Genomic DNA, 22,776 nt, shown 5'->3' with positions numbered 1-22,776 from the left:
CTAGAAAAAGGTTGTGGCTGGAGGAGGCTGGGAGAGGAGATAAAGGTCACATGAAGCAAACACTTCCTCTTTTTTAAATTAAAGTTAAGAATTTTACTTTGCCCCACCCCTTTGTCCCTGATCCCACCCATTTGGCCCTCAGAAGGTTGGCTAGGTATGAATCTGGCCCTTCAGCTGAAAGAGGTTTCCCACCCTTGCTTTACACCACTTTTTTCTTATATTTTTAATATTACTCACCTGTAGTCTCTAAAATCACAGATATCAGATAAATTATACAAATCAAAGGAACAGCACAAGCCAGCTAATAAAAGGATAGTAATATAGTGCTGATAAATCCTGAAGCTTAAATTGTCAAGTGGGTTAATGGCAACCCTGTGTCAGTTTCAACCTACATAAGTCTTCTGACTAGACCAGACCAAACCTTCTTTTGGGCGTGTAGTTTGCTGTTGAACAGGGGTGGGGAACCTCATGCACAGGGGCTCAATGTGGCCCTGTAGGCCTCCTTATCTGGCCCTTGGAGGTCTCTGTTTCATACTCCGAGAGTTTTTTCTTTTTCCTGGCCGGAATGTGTCCTTGAAGTCTGATAACGTCGCTTGCTTGTCTGGATGGAGGATACAGAAGGGAGAATGAGTGTGTGCTCATTCTGCAAATGAATAGGCTCTCTTGGCCTATTCTGCAAAGATAAAATTTGCATTGGTTGTTCTGACAACTCTTACCTCTGACCCCACCCGCCTCTGGCATATGGCCCTTGGTGGTTGCCCAGAAGGGAATGTGGCCCTTGCACTGAAAAAGGTTCCCTGCCTCTGCTAGTGAAGATTGCACTAAGCAGCACATTCCAGTATGATTTCCAACACAACACTAAACTGTGGTTAAGTGAAACTGTGAAACCTTCCTATCTCTTCCTTTCAGGCTGCACTGGAGAAAAAGGGGAAAAGAGCAAGTGAGTCTAAGGCTTGTGTATTGATAAACCACTGTTTATCAATTGTTTGACTGTGGCATACTGCCTTGATAGAGGCAGCATGCTTTTGAATACCAGTTGCTGGAAAGCACAGGAGGGGAGAATGCTCTTGCACTCAGGTCTTGCTTGTGGGCTTCCCATAGGCATCTGGTTGGCCGCTATGAGAACAGCATGTGGACTAGATGGACCACTGGTCTGATCCTGCAGGCTCTTCTTGTTCTTATGTTCTTACATCTAACCTGGGTAGGGTTGCCAGGTTCAGGGCCTGAGAGTGATCCTGTATCTTTAGGAGAAGAGAAAGTCAGCCAAGTGCAGGTGTTCTTGCAACCCTGTAATGAGAAAAGCCACAAGGTGGAATTCTCCCTTCCCCCTCCACAACTTTTAAAGATACAAAAGACCTCTTGGAGGCCGGGCCTGGCAACCAAGAAGTCTTCTATATCTTTAAAAGTGGTGCAGGGGGGAGGGAGAATTCCACCTTGTGGTTTTTCCCATTACAGAGTTGCAAGAACACCTGCACTTGGCTGACTTTCTCTTCTCCTAAAGATACAGGATCACTCTCAGGCCCTGAACCTGGCAACCCTAAACCTGGGCCATAGTGTTGTTTGTATTGCCTGCCCTGTAGTGACAACAATTAGGCATTAGTGGTTGGTTTTCCAACTCTGTTTAATACATAAAATGATGTTATTACATGCATGCAATCTTGTTATGGTTTCAGAAAGCCTTTGATAGCCTTCTCACATTGCCCACTGATGCAATGAATGGCTGGGCCATTGCTGAGCTAGAGTCATACAACCATAAATGTCAGTAAAGCTTAGTTGGGGCCACTTGGTGGCAGTGGTCTTCTTTCCAAAAGTATCCTGCTTTTCAGTTCCGATCCCACTTGCTGTGCAATCTTGTGCTGAAGTTCAATCTTCTCAAATCGCTGGCGCTCCAAAATCCTCTCGGATTCTATTGCTAAAAGGAGGAAACAAACAAGAACAATGTAATGGAATTCTCATAAACATATAATTTTTTAGACCAGGAATAGCCAACATGGTGCCCTCCAGAAGTTGTTGGGCTACAACTCTCATCATTCCTCACTGTTGGCTATGTTGGCTAGGGCTGATGGGAATCCAACATCTTGAGGGCACCATATTAGCAACCCCTGATGTTGATTTCCTCTATTCTCAGGAGGCACAATTTTCTCCAAAGTCTGAGCCAGGGTGCTAGAACTTTAGTTTGCTGCACAATAAGTCAGCTTCCATATTAAGCAAGAACCATCTAGCAGAGAAGGCTTTCCAGTCACCATAGCACAGTGGAGCAGGAATGCTGGGTAGGGCAGCTCTGGTTCTTTTGTCCTCAGCAGGAGTGTGCTGGAACAGTATTTGCCAGTGTTGTAAATCTGCGGGGACAGGCTGCTGGCCTGACACATGATCCCCTTGTTAGGGAGGCTAGGCACAGACAATGACTAACTCAAGATCAGCCTGTGAACTTCATGGCCTCCCCAACCAAAGATCTCCCTAGCCAAAGTCTAATGTGTTAACCACTACACCAGAAGGTAGCCAATGTAATGCCCTCCAAATGTTTTGGACTCAACTCCCATCATCTCTCACCATTATCTAAGCTTGCTGCGGCTGATGAAAGTTGTAGCCAGTGTGGTGTAGTGATTAGAGCGTCGGACTGAAACCTGGGAGACCAGGATTCAAATCCCTGTTCAGATATGAAGTTCACTGGGTGACCTTGGGCCAGTCATACCTACCTTACACGGTTGTTGTGAAGATAAAATCAGGAGGGGCAGAACCATGTTTGTACGCCACCTTGACCTCCTTGGAGGAAAAGTGGGATATCATAATAACAACAACAACAACAATAATAATAATATGCAACATCTGGAGGGTACCACAATGGCTATCCCTGCACTACACCAAACTTTGTAGGCTCATGTATTTTTCGATTATCCTAGAATGTGTGGCTATGGACTCTTTGGTGATTTAGCTCTGCAAGATGCTGAATTTACCACCACACTATGGCCCAGTTCAACACCATAGCTTATACTATATTCAACTTACGCTGATTGGGATAGAAATATATATATATATATATATATATACACAAGTCCAAAAAGGATTGAAGACTATGGATTTCAACCAGTGGTCACCTTCTGGCAGCAAATTCCACATATTCGTTAAGCATTGGGTGAGCAATCGAAATAAGAAAAAGAATGAATTAGCTCCACCATCCTTCATAAAGTCCATAAATGTACCTTGTAGGGAAGGGATGCGTACACTCAAAATAGTTGTCACATGCCTCAGGTTGAAAGGAGAGCCCCAACAGATGTCATGATGGAGAGGGTTGCCGATTTGTTCTGCAGACGCTTGTAACAAACGTTTTGTAATTTCAGCAAATTCTGCACGGTCGTGCCTGAAATGTCAACATCACAGTTAGACATAGGCTTTTTGGTGTGGCAATCCCAAGAAATACATAGAAAATTGTGTCTGAATTGATATCAGAACACTCCTCTTTATCTCTAAGAAAATTAATTAAAATAGTTTTAAAAAAGTACTCCTCTTGCTCTGTTGTTTCCCACCAGAGGGCAAAAAGTCCTCATTCTGAACAACAGCAATAGAGTTACAAAGCAGAATTCCCATGCCCTACCCACCTGGCACAGCCCGAGGATAAGCTGTGGGAGCTGGGAACAGATTTGGTGAAGGAAGGACATTTCAATAAAGTCAAGGGGCACAGCCAGGCCCAAATTAAGAATGTTTAAGTCTGAATAGACTTGAACCCTAGACCATTTCAGGCATTCTGTCTGATCCCCTGAAGGGGTGACTGCCCTAGCATATATGTATATGGGGTGTAGTAGTGACTCGGGCTGTTGACACGATTGCTCCTGCGCGCCCTCTCCTGTGTAGAGCTCATACAGCTCCTTGGTATACCCCGGAAACAAAATAGGAGACGGCTTGAGCGGAAGTGGAGGCGAACTCCCGATGGATGCAATTATGCGCTGGTAAGTGGTTCCACTAAGCTGTACTTAGAAGCGGTGAGGGTGGCGAAAAAACAATACTTCGCTACCACCATTAAGTCATCCCTTTCCCGCCCAGCGGAGCTTTTTAGAGTTGTCCGAGGGCTACTTCATTCTGGCTCTCAGGACATGGTAGAGTCATCGGTAGCCCGCTGTAATGAGTTTGCTGGACACTTCCAGAATAAGATCCTATGCATCCGTCGGTTCTTAGACTCCCAGTTTATAGCAGTTGATCCTATTGAGGTGTCTAGAGCGCAGTCTTGTCATGTTTTACTGGATGAGTTTCAGTTGGTTCAGCTCGAGGACGTGGACAAGGTACTTGGACAGGTACGTGCAACTACTTCGCTCCTAGATCCTTGCCCCTCTTGGCTTATAAAAGCTAGCAGGGATGGAACAGTTGGCTGGGCCAGGGAAGTGATAAACGCCTCTTTACGAGAGGGAGTGGTCCCTGGTTGTCTGAAGGAGGCAGCAGTAAGACCACTCCTGAAAAAACCTTCCTTGGACCCAGAAAATTTCAACAGCTACAGACCAGTAGCGAATGTTCCATTCCTGGGCAAGATCCTGGAACGAGTGGTTGCTGGCCAACTCCAGGTGCTATTGGATGAAACTAATTATCTAGATCCATTTCAATCGGGTTTCAGGCCCGGTTTCGGCACTGAGACAGCCTTGGTCGCCCTGTATGATGACCTATGTCGGGAGAGGGACAGAGGGAGTGTAACTCTGCTGATTCTCCTTGATCTCTCAGCGGCTTTTGATACCATCGACCATGGTATCCTTCTGGAGAGGCTCGCGGAGTTGGGAGTTGGAGGCACTGCTTGGCAGTGGTTCCGCTCCTACTTGGCGGGTCGTCTCCAGAAGGTAGTGCTTGGGGAACATTGCTCGACACCATGGGACCTCCAATGTGGAGTCCCGCAGGGATCAGTTCTGTCCCCCATGCTTTTCAACATCTACATGAAGCTGTTGGGTGTGGTCATCAGGAGTTTTGGAGTGCGTTGTCATCAGTATGCTGATGACACGCAGCTCTACTTCTTTTCATCTTCTTCAGGTGAGGCTGTCAATGTGCTGAACCGCTGCCTGGCCGCAATAATGGACTGGATGGGAGCTAACAAACTGAGGCTCAATCCAGACAAGACTGAGATGCTGCTCGTGGATGGTTTCTCTGACCAGGTGGTGGATATTTACCCTGTCCTGGATGGGGTTACACTCCCCCTAAAGGAGCGGGTTCGTAGTCTGGGAGTTTTCTTAGATCCTTCCCTGTCACTTGAGGCTCAAGTGGCCTCGGTGGCTCGGAACGCGTTCTACCAACTTCGGTTGGTAGCCCAGCTACGTCCCTACCTGAGCAGAGGGGACCTTACATCAGTTCTACATGCTCTGGTAACCTCGCGATTAGACTACTGCAATGCGCTCTACATTGGGCTGCCTTTGAAGACAGTTCGGAAGCTACAGCTTGTCCAAAATGCGGCGGCCAGATTAATAACGAGGACCAAGTGGTCGGAACACATAACACCTGTTCTGGCTCGCTTACATTGGCTGCCAATATGCTTCCGGGCCAGATTCAAAGTGTTGGTTTTAACCTATAAAGCCCTATATGGCACAGGACCACGATACCTGTCGGAACACCTCTCCCGATATGAACCTGCCTGGACACTGCGCTCTACATCGAAGGCCTCCTCCGAGTCCCGACTCATAGAGAGGCTCGGAGGGTGGTGACAAGAACTAGAGCCTTCTCAGTGGTGGCCCCCGAACTCTGGAATAGTCTCCCTGTTGAGGTGCGTACGGCGCCGACGCTGCTGTCTTTTCGGCACCAGCTTAAGACCTGCCTCTTTTCTATGGCGTTTTAATTTAAATTTTAAAAAAATATGTAATCTGATTTTTGCACTTTATACATTTTTGTAATATTTATTATGCACTTTTTATGAGATGTATTTTGTATTTTCTGTTGTACACCGCCCAGAGAGCTATTGCTAGTCGGGCAGTATAAAAATCTAATAAATAAATAAATAAATAATCTTGGGCTTATGTGCACCCCATCCAGTGCATGTGGCATAGCATTTGCGATGTGTAGCATATAAGCAGGTATCTATACTTTCACATTGTACATTGGCTTGGTCCACATTGAACACGCCCCCTTCAACATGCCCACATTTCATTGGATCTCAGGATTTGACACCCACCCTCCGTTCTGCTCTGAAGAAGGGAAGGACAAAGAGTGTGCAAGTGAAGGGGGGTGATATAGATGCCTTTTCCCCATTGAGTGAGGGGGGGCTGATGAGAAGGGCATGCCCACACCATTTTGTGGTCCTCCTGCCTCTTTTTCTACTCTTTCATATGTGCCAGCCATTTTGTGTTCTGTCACGTCCCTACAGCAGCCATTTTCTGTTCTGTCATGCACCATTTTGTGACTACAGTCCATACCACTTTCTCAACATTTCAACTGTGCCCACTGGCCCCAAAAAGGGTAGTGACCCCTGTTCTTTTCCTTTTAATGAAAATTTATTGAAAATTAACAAAAAGAAAACCTGAACCTCAAAGATCAAACAGAAAGAAGAAACAGTGGTGTGATCCCTGCTCTAAGCTTGTTTCTGAAAAGATTTTTTTAAAAATGGGGGCGCTGTTGTATTTGTACAATGCAGGAAGAAATACTTACACTTTATAACCACTGGCTTTCAAGACAGACTCTAATTTCCGTTTCCTGTGAAAGTCATATTCCATGATAGATGGATGGTGCTGCCTGCTTGCAAATCCACCTCAGAAACAGTCGGATATCTTACTGTGCTCCCCTATAATAGAAAGGTAAGCGGAACAGGTAGCCATACAATTTAGAACAGGGTGGGGAACCTTTTCCAACCGAGGGCCACATTGTCTTCTGAGCAACCTTCCAGGGGCTGCATGTCAGTGGTGGATGGCACTAGAGGCAAAAGTGGGCAGAGCAATGCATGTGAGTTTTATCTTTGTACAGTCTGCTAGTTTTTACACTCACTCACACACCCCTCTCTATCCTTTATCCAGGCATTATCAGAGTTCAAGGACACATTTCAGCCAGGCAAAATCACTCAAGGAGGGTGCAAAGGTGTGAAGTGTGGCCTGGGAAAAGGTGTGGCTTTGGAAAGGATGTAGCTTAGGGAGAATCTTGAGGGCCAGACAGAAATATCTGGAGGGCTACATTCTGTCCCCTAGGGTCCTCACATTTGACTTAGATCGACACAGGGCAGGCTGCAGGGTTGCAAGACCTTTTTTTTTTACTAGAGCCTCAGATCCACTAACTAGAATTGGGTGCAAAGGAATTAAAGAACTCTGAGCCCAAGAGTTTGTTTTGAGTGCCAGAACTGAACTGAGCTGATAGTCCTTGCACACACAAATCCACTCCTGGTCTCTCCTACCCCCACCCCCTAGCTTTCTGCATTTCAGCACTATCATTTAGGGTGTGTGACATTTTTGTTACTGTCATAACAAATAAATGATAGTAAGAAATCATTGCTAACCTTCTTCCAATCATCCAGAGATCTACTGGTAGATCCTGATCTACCTTCTACCAACCCGACTTAGAACAGGTGGAGAGCTTTAGAGCTCACACTCTCCCTGCCTGGGAACAGGAGAACTCCCATCTCCAGATACAAGGTAAACTGCCACCCACTTGTAGTAGTGAGTGGGCTTGCGTGATCTAATGAACCCTATGCGTGATACTGTCGGGAGTCATGTACTCCCAGCAGGATCACCCACGGTGGTAAGGTCAAGGGAGAGGAACCAGACAAAGAATGATCCAAGAATGTCCTCAACGGCAGAACAGGCGGAGGATAATAATATGTATGTTACAATGGCTGTGAAGGCGAATGAAGGCTGCAGCAGATAAAAGACTTCCAATCATCTTGGTATCCATGCCATTGGATCAAGGCCTTTTTCTGCCCAGATTGTGTGTTGATTGTTGTGAGCCGATCTCCCCACATAAAACAAATTCACACCCAGGCGTCTTCCTAGCAAATTATCTTGGAAGACAATCTTACTCGGCCACGAGTGATCGCCAATGAATAAAATGAATGTTTGCCAGGGTGGAGGATGGCGAGATGTGGCGTGCATGCATACAAAATGGCTTTTGTACATCTCCAGTACCAAAGAGTCTCATCTGTTGCTCCACCTACTGTTTCTTCTTTCCCTGCCCACCACAGGCACACAAACACTGCAGAGTTGCCCACAAAGGAATGCGGTTATTATGCCACAAAAAGGTTCCTACTCCTAATAGGAGGCAGCTTCATAGGTGTCCCGTAACGCAATCTACCCATGTTTACTCAAAAGTAAATCTCACAATATTCAGTGGAACTTACTCCCCAAAGTGTGTGTAGGACTGCAGTCATCAGGGCACTCATTGCCTGTGGAAAATGCCCCACAATGTACAAAAGTCCTCCATTTATTATAAATAGCTTAATCGTTTCCCTGCTGGATTGGCTGCAATAGTTTGCTCACCGAGATCGCAGGTGTTGGGTCTGTTACTCACTCTTTTCATAATCAAAGATAGTTATGGTAATAACCCTTCCTTGCCTGCTGGAGGTCCATTTCTCATGAGACCCTTCATTATTGCCCTTAGGCCTGCCCTGTTGTCTGACATCTCTCACAGATTAGCTTCTGATGTAATAAAGAGTATTGTGTTTGAAGGGCATCATTGGTATTTATGGCTGGAGACAAACATGGTAAAATAAGCAGAGGGGATAAATCTTCACCACAAACTGGTAGAGGGGTTTGATCACTTTAAATTGTCACACAGCCCCCCCCCCAAGAATCACGGGATTTGTAATGGGGCAAGGGTACTGAGATTTCTAAGAGAGACCCCACTCCCCTCTAGTAATGTAGTGGCAAATTCAGAAGTGCAGGGTCCCTTCATGATAGTCACAGCCAACCACACATACTCTCCCTTTTTTTTCTTTTGCTGCTGGGTTCAGAATGAGATCCTTCTTAATGCCTTTCCCACAACAACAGATGTCCCTAGAAGCCAATCAGCACAAAAGGGGAGAGTGTTAGCTACTGAAAAGAGTCTTCTCAGTAGCTGACTCACCTCCTTTCACTCTGCTTGGCTCCAATCAGCAGGAAAGGACAAGGAAGCATGTTAGAAAACACTTTTGAGTGTTTCTTAGGACACTGGAGATAGAGGGACCATGCTGGGACCCTGCTCCCAAAAAGGTAAAGGGTCTAAGACCCCCTCAAGACCCTGGATGACTACACCCCTGCTCTCCTCAGCCGAACAACATCAGTGCTATCAATTGATGCATTTTTCAATGATCAATATTCCCTATTTTATAAGGTTCTAATGCTAGTATTATCAAAATGAATTGTTCATTTGCATTGCCCTATTTTGTTTTGAAACTTATTGATATTAGATTGCTTATTGCAATGATGTGCTGATATTTTGTTTGCTCTTGTGCAGTGAACTTCTTTGAGCAGATTTATGTGGAAAAGCTGCTAATAGTAAATAAATAAGTAAAAGACGACAACAACATCGCTTAGGGTTCCATTAAGAGAAGGAATGACTGTTAAACCAGGTTAAGTTTCCAGTGCAAATATGTAGTGTGGACCTTGGGGCTGCTCAGACACCTCCCCCTAATACATTTTCAGTAAATGCATGGTATAGCACAGTGGGGAGGAAAGCCTGGCTGGGAGTCCAGAGTCTATGAGTTCAAATCCCTGCTTGTATCTTCTGGATGTCAAGAGCCAGCTAAACATCACCCCACGGTAAGTGGCTCAGGGGTTACGTGCCCTGCCACCTGTGCAGCCGTGGGCAAGCTGCATAGTCCCAAGGAGCCCAGTTGCCCCCCAGCTGGCAGTTGCGGACAAGGAAGGGGCTGGCTTGTGCAGCTGTGGCAAGCTGAGCAGGCCCTAGCCAGCTGGGGAGGACTAGCCTCAGAGGGAGGCAATGGTAAATCCCCTCTGAATACTGCTTACCATGAAATCCCTATTCAGAGGGTTGCCATAAGTCAGGATCAACTTGAAGGCAGTCCATTTCCATTTCAAATGCATGGGGAGCGGGACAGGATTCATGGCTGCTAGCCATGCTCCCCCCCCCGATGCCAATGTACCAGTTGGGCACTCATCATAGCAGCCATGCTTTGTGTCTTGGTATGAAAGGGAACCTAACCTACAGAGAAAGATGTATGTGTACTTCTGTACTCATACAGGGCCCTTTTACACTAACATTGTGCGCATGGCTGACAGCAGACATGGTTCATAATAGGTTCATTCATTTCAATGGGTCGACTCCGAGCAGGACTTAGCTGAATACAACCCGCTCTGCTTACTTCTAACACCTACCGTGATCGCCACATGACCGATTTAAGTGAAAGAGAAGATGGATGGGGATCCACTCACATGAAATCCAGCCCTGTCCCTCTGGGGAACAGAAAATGGCTTCCTGATCCCTCAGCACTGCATGCTACTGACAGAGGTCTCAAATGAAAAACAAAAAACTTGTCACACTCACCTCACAGCTCTATAAAATTTTTCATCCTTAAAGAAGCTACCACAATGAAAGTTGACCTTGCAGCAACCTTCCTCGTAGAAGCCTACGTACCTCAGAAAAAAGCAATTTTTTACGCACTTAAGAAAGCTGGTTTGTGATGGTGCCCTTGTTGCTAACTCAGGATTGTAAACAGCAGCTCTCCAAAAATTATGATCTAGACTCCATCTAGTGGCATTCTGACTCAACAGCAGAGTTTAAAAATTACAGCTAAACAAGTGAAACTTCTCATGGGGGCTTGTGTGTGCGCACTGGTGTTTTAGATGCATTTTGAGATACATAGCACAGGTGGTATAGCACAATGGAGAGGAGAGCCTGGCTGAGAGTCCAGAGTCTGTGAGTTCAAATCCACGCTCGTGGCTCCTGGGTGTACGGATGAGGGACTGGCTTGTGCAGCTGTGGCAAGCTGAGCAGGCTCAAGCCAGCTGGGGAGGACTAGCCTCAGAGGAAGGCAATAATAAACCCCCTCTGAATACCATTTACCATGAAATCCCTATTCAGACGGTCGCCATACGTCGGGATCGACTTGAAGGCAGTCCATTTCCATTTTCAAACATAGCGAATAAATTAATAAATCTGTGCCAGTGAATTGAGGGAACAGCCATAGCTCAGTGGTAGAGCATTTGCCTTGCATGCAGAAAATCCCTGGTTCAATCCCCGGCATCTCCAGGTAGGGCTAGGAGAGAATCCTGTCTAAAATCCTGGAGAGCAGCTGCCAGTCAGTGCAGACAATACTGGATGGACCAATGGTCTGACTTGGTATAAGCCAGCTTCCTATGTTCGTATTGGGAACAACCGTATGGAACCATCATGCCAGAGTATGTAATTTGGTTTATATTTTTGCTCCTGCAGCGTAAGATGGTGTTTTTCTTATTCCATCTTACAGTCACAAGAGAAGAGGTACACAACCTTTCGATGCATTGTTGAGGGTCAGACTATTTTTACATGTGATAATGAAGCTTTGTTTGCTTTGCAAATTCTGAGTCTGTAGCGCAAACGTAGAGTTTATTCCCCTTTCCTGTTTCTGTTGGCAGAGGGATTGGATGGGCAGACTGATGGGGATGGGGAGGATTGGTGGATAGGCTATGTTGGAATGTGGAAACCGTAGCAATTGTGAAGTGTTTAGAAATCTGTGTTGTTTGTTTTTCTCTGTGCTTTCGACATACTAAAATGAAACAAGCAATATAATTGAATGCATATTTTATATTACAAGGATGCTCTTCCGCACTCTGACTTCCGCGCATCTGTCGGGAATGCTTTGATTTGGATTCCTGCATTGCGCAGGGGGTTGGACTTGATGGACTTATAGACCCCTTCCAACTCTACTATTCTGTGATTCTATGAAGATGTTTGCAGCTGCACCCAAATAGCAGCAGCAGGAACACTAGAATGGAGGAGATTGACTTCAACCTCCTGTCGGCTCAGTGCTCCTCTTAGCTGCCCACCACCAGGAGACAAGATGTGTGAATTGGCACCGCATGCAGAAAAGGGGTGCATAGCCCTGCCATTGGCTCCACCCTGAGGTCAAGTGGTCTCCTCCAGCTTTACCCCCAATGTTCAAACATTGGGTGTGGGCATCTGCAGGGGAAAGCCTAGGGCAGGGGTTCCCAAACTGTAGTCTGTGGACCTCCAGTGGTCCTTGGCATGTCTGGGGTTTGTGGTGGAAGACGGCAAGGTGACACTTCCATTACACTGAATATTCATATTGATTTTTAATTGTCATTGCTTTTTATTTCTAATATTGTATTACAGTTTGAATCCTGTGGAACCAACAATCGCTACAACAGGCAGAAAAATCATGAAGTAGACCGCCAAGACGCTTGAGCAATCTTCAAGTGCTCCGTGGGGGGAAAATGTTTGGGAACCGCTGGCCTAGGGTTTTAGGTTTCCACACATCTGGAATCAGCTTAGGAACCTAGGAAGCTGTCTTATGCAGAGGCAGACCATTGGTCCATCTAGCTCAGTATTGTCTACACTGACTGGCAGTGGCTCTCCAGGGTTTCTGGCAGGAGTCTGTCCCAGCCTTACCTGGAGATGCTGGGGACTGAACCTTGTGGGTGCAAAGCAGATGCTGTGCCCCTGAGCTACAGCCCTTCCGTGCTTCCAGCTGCATGGAAAACCTGCGCGCTGTCCCAGGCAGACATCCATGCCGAATCCATGGATGCTGGGGCCAAGCAGCCATGCAATCTTTCATGGGGGGGCATAGCATGTGTCAGGCCCAGGATGAGACTCAGGAACCAGACCAGAGGTTGTAAGTAATTCGTGTTTTATTAGGGTAATGTTCAAACAAAGACTGCGTCTTCTCATGAAGCAATACAGGGATACAAGTCCTGCGGCATTGGGAGAAAGTTGACAGAGCAAGGGGCTGCTTCCCGCCTGTTCTTTAAGAAGGGGCCAAACGGGCGCGCAACCTTTCGCTCCTCCTTAACTGCCCCTCAGGTACTGCCCGCCTTCCCCCCCTTCTCTCATGCCTTTTCAGCTGTCTACGTGTGCACGGTGAGGGGGGAAGCATCACCCCCTCCTCTTCTGAAGTTTCCGATTCCACTATGGGGGATAGGGGAGGAGCTGATGGTAAACTGTCTCTCCGCTTTTCTGCTGTGGTCAGCCCTCCCTCTTGCTCTGAGCTGCGGAGAAGGGGGGGCGTGAGAATGTCCAGGGAGGATTCCGAAACTCCAGAGCTCTCAGGCTCCCCGTTGCTAGGCGACCCTATCACTGGCATTTCCTCTGTTTCGTCTTCACTCCAAAGGGGGTAAGTTCCTCCCCCTTCCCTCTGCCATCCATCTGAATCCTCTTCTCCCAACTCCCCGGGACCCCAGCTCTGCCTCTCGACAGCATGGCACCACAGCCCCTTTTCGTGTATGATGCCCCTCCAGGCAATTATACAGGAAGATTAGGAGTCTCAGTCCATCTGGTCTGGCTCAGGAGAAATGCCAGGGTCACGTTAATATAACTGGCTCGTATCTTGTAAGGCAAGGAGCTGGGTTCACCCTGCCAAACTTCTCTATCGGGAGCAGCTGTGTGGCCCCAGTCACCTGGAGGAAGCTTCGTGTGAGGCGGAGTGGTTCCTACTGTGTTCAGCACAAGCATGGTGGGTTCAAAAAATGTCCTTCTGCACTCAGAAGAATTTGCCACCAGGACGCAGATTCATTCATTCATTCATTGGCGATCACTCGTGGCCGAGTAAGATTGTCTTCCAAGACACAGGCATACCCCGCTTTAACGTTCGCAATGGGACCGGAGAGTATACTTTAAGTGAAAATCTACTTTAAGTGAAGCAATTGTCTTCACTTGTACTGCACACAATCACCACTAGATGGCAGCGGCGCCATGCCAATAAAATGTACGTTATTGCGAAGCGCGCGAACGTTAAGCTGGGTATGGGGACGTATGGAGAATGTACGTTATAGCGAGGCAACGTTAAGTGAAGCAATGTTAAGCGGGTATGCCTGTAATTTGCTTGGAAGACGCCTGGGTGTGAATTTGTTTTATGTGGGGAGATCGGTACACTATGATAAACACACAATTTTGACAGAAAAAGGCTTTGATCCAATGGCATGGGATACCATGACGATTGGAAGTCCTTTATCTGCTGCAAGCTTCATCTGCCTTCACAGCCATTGTAACTTACACATTGTTATCCTCCGCCTGTTCTGCCGTTGAAGACTTTCTTGGATCATTCTTTGTCTGGTTCCTCTCCCTTGACCTTACCGCCATGGGTGACCCTGCTGGGAGTACATGACTCCCGACGGCATCGCTCACAGGGTTCATTAGAACACGCAAGCCCACTCAACACTACAAGGTGACGATCCAGCGAGGAGGCCAGGATGCAGAAGAGCCTCGTTGGCTCATTCCCCCTCCCGCACAGCAGAAGCTATTCCAGAAGGGGTTTTTTTTAGTGATTGTGAACCAGGTCCCATGAACCATACTCCCAGCTGGCTCTCTCAGTACAGGTAGTATCCCCCCACCTGCCTGCTTGAAGTTGGCAGATGCTTCTTAAAGTTGGAGCCACTGCTATTTTTGCTCTACAATTCTAGCCAGCTACATGCCATATGATACAGGTAGCCCTCCAGATGGTTTGGACTATGATGGTCAGGGATGATGAGAGTTGTACCCAACATTTGGAGGGCGCCACATTGGGTACCCCTGCCATAGGGTAACAAATCTTAAACACAGAAGAGGAGCCAGAGGAATCATGTGGGTGGATCACAGGTGGGTGGGTGGTTTCCTTTTATTTCCTCTTTCCTTTGGGTGGCCATTCAGCTGGGAACCAGAGGCATAATGCCTCTGAATGTTGAACATCCATTTCTGTCTATCATGGCCTATATCTTGTGGCACTGAGTTCCATGGGTTAATCATGCATTGCCTGAAGAACTTCCTTTTTCTTAAATGGGCTGCCTTCCAGTCAATTTGCTTGGATCACGGCCGTGGTGTTCTAACGAAGGAACTCTGTCTGCCACAAGCAGAGATGTCAGACCAAGTAATCCCATAATTACACCGTGTAAACAGTTAGATTAATTGTGTAGGCACAGTAAGTTTTTATTGACTGGGTTCGTCTGGCCCTTGAATTTACTTTGTGTTTTGTGCTGGGAGCAGGGAGACTTGTTTCTTAAGACATACTGAGCTGTAAATATGACCAAATGGTAGCCTTATTTGACCTAATGGCAGAGCTTAATCTGAGTGGCAGTAGATCCATTTGTCGCTTACGATTATCAAGACCTCCACAGAATGGGATTTGTCATTTACTTTTCTGCCTAGTGCCATGCACACATATAGCATGAGGTGGTGGAGAGAGGCTGCCCTTCCCCTCACAGAGCTACAATTCCTAGAGTTTCCCAGGGAAGAGGGATTGTTAACGGCAGCTCTCTGAAGGGAATAGGGGTCTTCTAACCGCTCTCAGTATCCTTAACAAACTACAGTTCCCAGAGTTTTGTGGGCTGCCATCCCTGCTTGCTTCGTTTGCCAACCTGCCTACTGTCACCAAAGCTCCCGCCCCCCCAGGTTGCCAAAGCTCCCTCTTCTCCCATGGGTTGCCAAAGCTGCCACCCAGCCTCCCACCCGGCCCCTTGCCCAGGTTACAGCTGCCGCCCCCACCCTCCTACCTGGCCTCTTACCTGGCTTCCTACCCAGGTTGCAGCTTCTGCCATTGGCCTTTCACCCAGCCTGGCCAAGACGCAGCTGTGCCCCCCCCCCGGTCTCTCGCCTGGCTTTTTTTAAGGCCGTGGCCACTGAGGCCCAGCCTGCGGAGGCCAGTAGCCACCATGTAGCTTGTCAGCTCGCTCAGTGGTCAACTACACCCCACCACTGCCATCGTGCTGTGATGTCATGATGGTATGAGGGCTTTCAGTTTGATAGATAGATAGATAAAATAGATTAGATAGATTAGATAGATAGATAGATTAGGGGGGAGGGAGAGGGAGAGAGGAAGAGAGATAATACTGCTTTAAATGTATGGTGTAGATATGGCCTCTGTCAACCTAAAGGAACAGAATGTTCAGCATAGCCTTTGCTCCCAAGTTTTGCCAGCCAAACCTTTAAGTAAGCCAAGAGCTGGATTTGCTTTGTTTCCAGAGTTGTTCCAGCAAAGGGGAATTACATTGTCCAATGTGGCACATCGTCCCAGCAGGAAAGGAAGGATGAAATTCCTAAGGGCATATCTGAGTTACTTTGCTGAGCTGAGCAAGCACACATTCTTAAATTATGTATCACACGGTTGACACATCCCCAAAATATTGCTTTCTTCAGCATGTCATTGTAGCTGGCTCTATGCAAAGAAAGCTGTTAAAAGCAGATGTAATTGTGGAGCAGAAATACCATAGCAACACAGAATAATCTTCAGGAATGTCTTTGGGATTACATTGGGCTAATCAAGCTGGGGGGGGGATGTAGTTTTATAACATGCAAGACACATAACGCAAATTTATTAATTACATTCTTACGCCAGTCTTCCTATAAGTTGCCTCGAATACAGTGGATTGCATGCAGATTTAAAAACATGGAAGGGCCCTGCTGGCTCAGACCAAATGCCCATCTAGTCCATCTTCCGGTTCTGGCAGTGGCCAGCCAGATGCCTATGGGAAGCCCACAGGCAGGACATGGGCCCAACAATGCTCTCCCCATTCATGTTACCAAGCGACTGGTATTCAAAGGCGTACCCCCTCCAATACAGGAGGTAGTACACAGCCACCATGACTAGTAGCCATTACTCTCTTATCCTCCATGAATTCGTCTAATGCCTATTTAAAGCTGTTCGGGTTGGCAGCCCTCACTAGATCTTGTGGGAGGAAATGCCACAGTTTAACGATGCACTGTGTGAAGAAGCACTTCCTTTCCCAAGCAGAACCACAGTGCTGATTCCCAGTAACTGGCCTTCAGAGACATGCTGCCGCCGACAGTGGAGTTAGAATACAGCTATCAGGGCTAGTAGCCATAGGTAGCCTTATCCTCCTGAAATTTGTCTAACCCTCTTTTGAAGTTGGTGTCTCTCACTGCCTCACGTGGGAGCGAATCCCATAGTTTAACTATGGGCTGTGTGAAGAAGCACTTCCTTTTGTTGGTCCTGAATATTCCAACATTCAGCTCCACTGAATGAGCCTGGGTTCTAATGTTATGAGGCAGGGAGAAAAAATTCTATTTTTATCTAACGTAGAACAAGAGCCCTACTCCAAAAGATTAGAGAAATTAAAGGGAAATTTAAACCAATATTAGAGATGTTGAATAATCAACAAGGTAACACAATGACTGACGGAGATGAAATAAAAGGAAGATGGAAGCAATACACTGAAGAACTATGTAAAAGAGATGCAAGAATGACAGATTCATTCACGGTGGAACTGTATGATGAAGAACCAGACATTTTAGAATGCGAGGTAAAAGCTGCTCTTCAAATACTTGGAAGAAACAAATCACCAGGAACAGATGGCATACCATCTGGATGGCATACCATAGGACTTCCGGGAAGGGTGACTTCGCTTGTGCCTGCTTTTGAGACGGGCTCCCGCCTCAAAAGAAGCTTATTCAGATATAAATCAGTCAGAACATTTTTTTTTTGACTGATGAAATTTCTCCCGGGCAGGAAGAAACGTAGAGATCAACCTCAAAAGCCTGTTTTTGTTGGGAGGACTGGATTTCATTAATTTATGAGAAAAGGTCCAGCCAACAATGCCGGACGGACTTCCAAACTTTTGCTCTATCTGTTTAATGCGATACGTTTATCTTTTCTTCAAAGAGAAAACCGACTAACAGGCAAGCACCCTTCTTTCTATTATTTTTCTTACTTGGTTTAAATTGTTGCAGCAAAAGGAGATTTGTCAGATTGATCGGCTTTGAAGTACTCCTGGGTGAGCTATAACTCTTCTCTGTTATTCACGAAATTAACAGCTTATCTCTGTTTCTGTTGCAAAAAGCTGTCCTGGAAGTGCATTCTAAAGATATAAACAGAAGAGGGATTTCTATTCCGAGGAATGTTATACTTGTCTGGGACTATTCTCTTTTTGGTCTATTTTATTTCAACGAATCTGCTTCTTCACGACGCCACTAACTGTTTTGATGCTGGGAACCAAATTTGTTTTGTATTCTTGAACATAGAGAGATAAGGCAGGCTGCTCTGTTTATACTGTGATGTCATCAAGCCTGGAATATTAACCCAATTGTTGCTGAAATAAGAAGTGGTTCTTCTTTACTTCTGTTTTGCTTTGTTTTTGTGGTTTTAAAAATGGCAATCAAGAAAGTGGCTGAGAATCTGGAAGTAATTATGTTTCAGAAAATAATGGATGAGATTGAGATAACGAAACAAACCCTGCGACAGGGCAGTAAGGAGCTGAAAATTGAACTGAGCAAAATGACGCAGGAGCTTAAAGAAATAGGGGATCCTGTGAGAGAGGAGAATGAGATCAGAGATGAGAAAAGAAAAAATAAAGGGAAGATACAAGCCCTGGAGGTTGGAACAAATGTGGAATTGGAAAAAGATCTGGAGTTTATGGATATTAGAAATAAAATCTACTGTTTGGAATTTAACGTTATCTCTGAAGAAATTAATGAAGATATTAGAGATAAAGTTATCAATGGCTTGGATAATCTTCTGGACTGGAATGACGTGATGGAGTTTGATATAGTGAAAATCTATGGAATTAACTGCAGCCATGTGACAATGGAAAAGCTCTCAAGAGATGAGCCAGTGCATTTTGTAAAAAAGAAGAACAGAGATATGACTTTACAACAGTACTTCAGCAACTTATTCAGAATGGATGGCAAGAAAATATTTGGGATAGAGGAAATTCCCATCAGACTCTTATTATATGACTATGGCTATGACAGCAAGATTATTATGGAATACTGATAATGGAAGATTGGACACTGAAATTACTGGACTTAATAGGACTATTGAAGATGGAAGATGAAATTAATAGGGATAATGGAATAATGGCTATTGAAATTATTGGTCCTAACAGATTTTGATGAGATGGATTAATCGAAATGTTTATTTGGAGAAAAATTGATAGATATATTTCTTAAAGAATTGAAACCTCTCTTTGACTTTTTGTGGAAAGAATAAAGTAATGTTTATGAGATTTGATGATTAATTAAGATAACTACTGGAGGAAAGTGATTTTATAATATAATTTAAGAGACAGGATTGTTATATATTGTAGACCTATAACTGATTTGATCTGTGACAAATGGGAAGTCAATATTTTATTTTTTTGTTTAATCATTTTTGTTTTGTTTTGTTTTTTGTCTTTGAATGTTTTATGATTTTGTTTTGTATGTTTTATGAAAATTTGAATAAAAATTATTGTAAAAAAAAAAGGAACAGATGGCATACCAATTGAGTTGCTACAAGCTACTGAGACTGAATCTGTCAAAAATTTGTCGACAAATATGATAAACTAAACAATGGCCTACAGACTGGAAGTGTTCAATATATATTCCAATTCCAAAGAAAGGGGAGCCCAGGGAATTCAGTAATTATCGAACTATTGCCTTAATATCCCATGCAAGTAAAGTAATGCTCAAGATTCTACAACAAAGGCTCTTACCATATATGGAGGGAGAAATGCCAGATGTTCAAGCTGGATTTAGAAAAGGAAGAGGTCCCAGAGATCATATCGCAAACATATGTTGGATAAGGGAATGAACCAAGGAATTTCAGAAGAAAATCACCTTGCGCTTTGTAGATTACAGCAAAGCCTTTGATTGTGTAGATCACGAAAAACTATGGAATTCTTTAAAAGAAATGGGGGTGCCACAACATCTAATTGTCCTGATGCACAACCTATACTCTGGACAAGAGGCTACTGTAAGGACAAAATATGGAGAAACCAATTGGTTGCCCATTGGAAAGGGTGTGAGACAGGGGTGTATTTATCACCCTATTTATTTAATCTATATGCAGAACATATCATACGGAAAGAGGGGTTGGACCAAGATGACGGTGGTGTGAAAATTGGAGGGAGAAATATCAATAATTTAAGATATGCAGACGATACCATACTACTAGCAGAAACCAGTAATGATTTGAAAGGAATGCTGATGAAAGTTAAAGAGGAAAGCACAAAAGCAGGACTACAGCTGAACATCAAAAAGACTAAAGTAATGACAACAGAAGATTTACGTAACTTTAAAGTTACATAAGGAGGATTATCTGTACTTTGGCACAGTCATTAACCAAAATGGAGACAATAGTCAAAAATTAGAAGAAGGCTAGGACTGGGGAGGGCAGCTATGAGAGAATTAGAAAATATCTTCAAATTCAATGATCTATCACTGAACACTAAAATCAGGATCATTCAGATCATGGTATTGCCGATCTTTATGTATGGATGTGAAAGTTGGACAGTGAAAAAGGCGGATAAGAGAAAAATCAACTCATGGGAAATGTGGTGTTGGAGGAGAGATTTGCGCACATCATGGACTGCGAAAAAGACAAATAATTGGATGTCAGAACAAATTAAACCAGAACTGTCACTAGAACCTAAAATGATGAAACTGAGGTTATCATACTTTGGACACACAATGGGAAGACATGATTCACTGGAAAAGACCATAATGCTGGGAAAAACAGAAGAGAGTAGAAAAAGAGGAAGGCCAAACAAGAGATGGATTGATTCTATAAAGGAAGCCACAGACCTGAACTTACAAGATCAGGGGGGTTCACAACAGATGCTATTGGAGATTGCTGATTCATAGGGTTGCCATAAGTTGTAATCGACTTAAAGGCATATAACAACAATAGAGGAGTTCAAGTTAAACAGAGTTTGACTTACCACCCTTTTCGCCAGTGCAAGTTCTGGCAGGTTGCCAGGTCATTTGAGTGAGTTGCAAGGTTTGGAATAGATCTAAGTTTCTCATTGCCCCCTCCCCTTCCGGCTATGCCCCTTTTTGGGACTTACACTGGCGTATTCTGCCAGCTTAACCTCTGCTGTCATAGCTCTGGCTCAGCCAGGTTGAGGAAGTTACACCGGCAATTTCCTGGCTGAGCCTGGATAAGGGAGGTATGCAGAAATGAGAATAAAAATGAGACCTTAATGCCATGTCTTCTCCCCCCGTTCCCCCCCTTTGTATAGGAATGAACCTGAAAAGGAGTTCTGTGTAACTTTAAAGCTTGCTTACCTTGGTTGGTGCCACTAAAGCAGAAGAGGGCAGAAGTAAGATTATGATCTACTGGTAGATCTCTAGGTGATTTGCAGTACATTGGCAAGGATTTCTGACTCCCAGCCGTTTAACAATACCAACAACAAAATAACTCTCTCTCCCCCCTCCCTAAATCATACTGTTGAAATGAGGAAAACTGAGGTAAACCAGGAGTGGTGTTTTGTGTGACAGGAGGGCTGTGAGCTCCACTCAGCTCTGATACTCAAAACATATTCCTGGGCTCAGAATCCTTTAATTCTATGTTTTGGGAGTATAGGAATCTGCCTCATACTATGTCAGATCACTGGCCCACCTGTCCACACTGTCTGGCAGTGGCTCTCCATGATTTCAAACTGGGATCTCTTCCAGCCCCTTCTGGAGGTGCTGGGGATCGAACCTGGGACCTTCTGCATACACAGCAGTTGCTGTACCCTTGACCTCCAGCCCTTCCCCCTCCCCTTGCTGCACCAGGCTCCAGCTGATGGATCTTGGCATTCTAGTAAAACGCCTCTCGAGAACTACCACCCCTGCTAACACCACCTCCTCTTTCTTGGCGGTGCCGATAATGATAATGTTGTTTCTATTTAATTTAATTTTTGTATATTGTATTGTTTATATTGTATATTATTGTATTTTTATACCTGTGTTTATTTTTCTTGTAAGCAGCCTTGAGGGCCTTTGACCAAAAGGCAGGGTATAAATAAAAGTTAATAATAATAATAATAATAGTAAAACAAAAAACAAAAATAGATCCCCCTTCCGCAAGTCTGCCCACCCCTGCATTACAGCATTATTTTATCGTGTGTGAATGCTGAAAGTGAGGGCTGGGGTGGCTTTATGCCAAATCTCTTGTCAGCCACAAGCTTCCTAGGTGGGCTTAGGCAGGATGCTACTCTCTGAGTCTCAGTCGCTCATCTGCAACATGGATAATGTGAGCCTTATTTATGCTGAGTTCCACTAGCCCAGTACTAGCTGGGAGGATCTCAGGAGACATTTATTTATTTATTACATATATATACCTCCCCATAGCCAAAGCTCTCTGGGCGGTTTACACAAAACATTGAACATTAAAAACAAATATAAGTTTTAAAACCATACAAAATTTAAAACCATGAAGCACAAATAAACAAGGTAAAAGATCTGGGGTCAAAACTCAGCACATGCTGTTAGAATGTCTGGGAGAAAAGGAAAGTCTTGCTCCTTTTAGCTAGTGAAACTGTGAATTAAACCCAGAGCCTTCTGCATGCAAAGGACGTGCGCGGACCCTGAGCATCGGCCCTTTCCCCACTGACCAACTTTGCAGGGGTGTTGTAAGGATTAAGGCACGTGCGGTGCTTTGAATTTTGAAATAGGGGCGTTTGTTGAGCGTGCTGCGTTTAGTCCCTTGCCCTCGCGTTACCTTCTGTACCAAGAACAGCGAAAATAATATTTACACACACACCCCCTTTGAATTCACGGGTCTCGAACCTTGCGATCCAGCGGGATTTCAGCATCAGCAGAACTTCGGTGTCTTTCGGAGACGCTTCGGCTCTTGCGGAGAGGAGGGAGGGAGGAATAGTTCTCCTTCGGAGGGGGCGTGTACCGAGCTGAGGGGGCGGGACCAGAGCCTCCTAGAGCTGCTCTCTAGCCATCGCTTGAGAGCAGCCAATCACGCTTCAGGCTGTTTCAGTTCCTCCCTCCGCCCCTCCG

At 45.2% G+C, this 22,776-nt stretch overlaps 1 protein-coding gene across 3 annotated transcripts; it reads right to left on the bottom strand.

The window, feature by feature from the left end:
* Positions 1 to 1,618: 1,618 nt before the first annotated feature.
* LOC133363751 (uncharacterized protein C4orf36 homolog) lies at positions 1,619 to 22,687 on the bottom strand. 3 transcript variants are annotated; one of them, XM_061583089.1, is made up of 4 exons: positions 22,529 to 22,687; positions 6,607 to 6,739; positions 3,201 to 3,358; positions 1,619 to 1,912 (listed from the first exon to the last, which is right to left on the bottom strand). In XM_061583089.1, exons 2-4 carry the CDS (start codon positions 6,669 to 6,671, stop codon positions 1,770 to 1,772), a joined length of 366 nt encoding a protein of 121 aa, XP_061439073.1. In that variant the 5' UTR covers positions 6,672 to 6,739; positions 22,529 to 22,687; the 3' UTR covers positions 1,619 to 1,769. The 3 variants fall into 3 exon arrangements, with proteins under 3 accessions (XP_061439073.1, XP_061439072.1, XP_061439074.1); XM_061583088.1 differs by having other exon boundaries at positions 22,555 to 22,687; XM_061583090.1 differs by lacking the exon at positions 22,529 to 22,687 and adding an exon at positions 10,423 to 10,498.
* Between the last annotated feature and the right edge of the window lie 89 nt (positions 22,688 to 22,776).

The sequence above is a fragment of the Rhineura floridana genome, chromosome 9, assembly GCF_030035675.1.
Source record: "Rhineura floridana isolate rRhiFlo1 chromosome 9, rRhiFlo1.hap2, whole genome shotgun sequence".
Classification (NCBI taxonomy): Eukaryota; Metazoa; Chordata; class Lepidosauria; order Squamata; family Rhineuridae; genus Rhineura; species Rhineura floridana.
The sequence above is the reverse complement of the archived record's forward strand: the minus strand, read 5'-3'. Positions and strand labels throughout refer to the sequence as shown.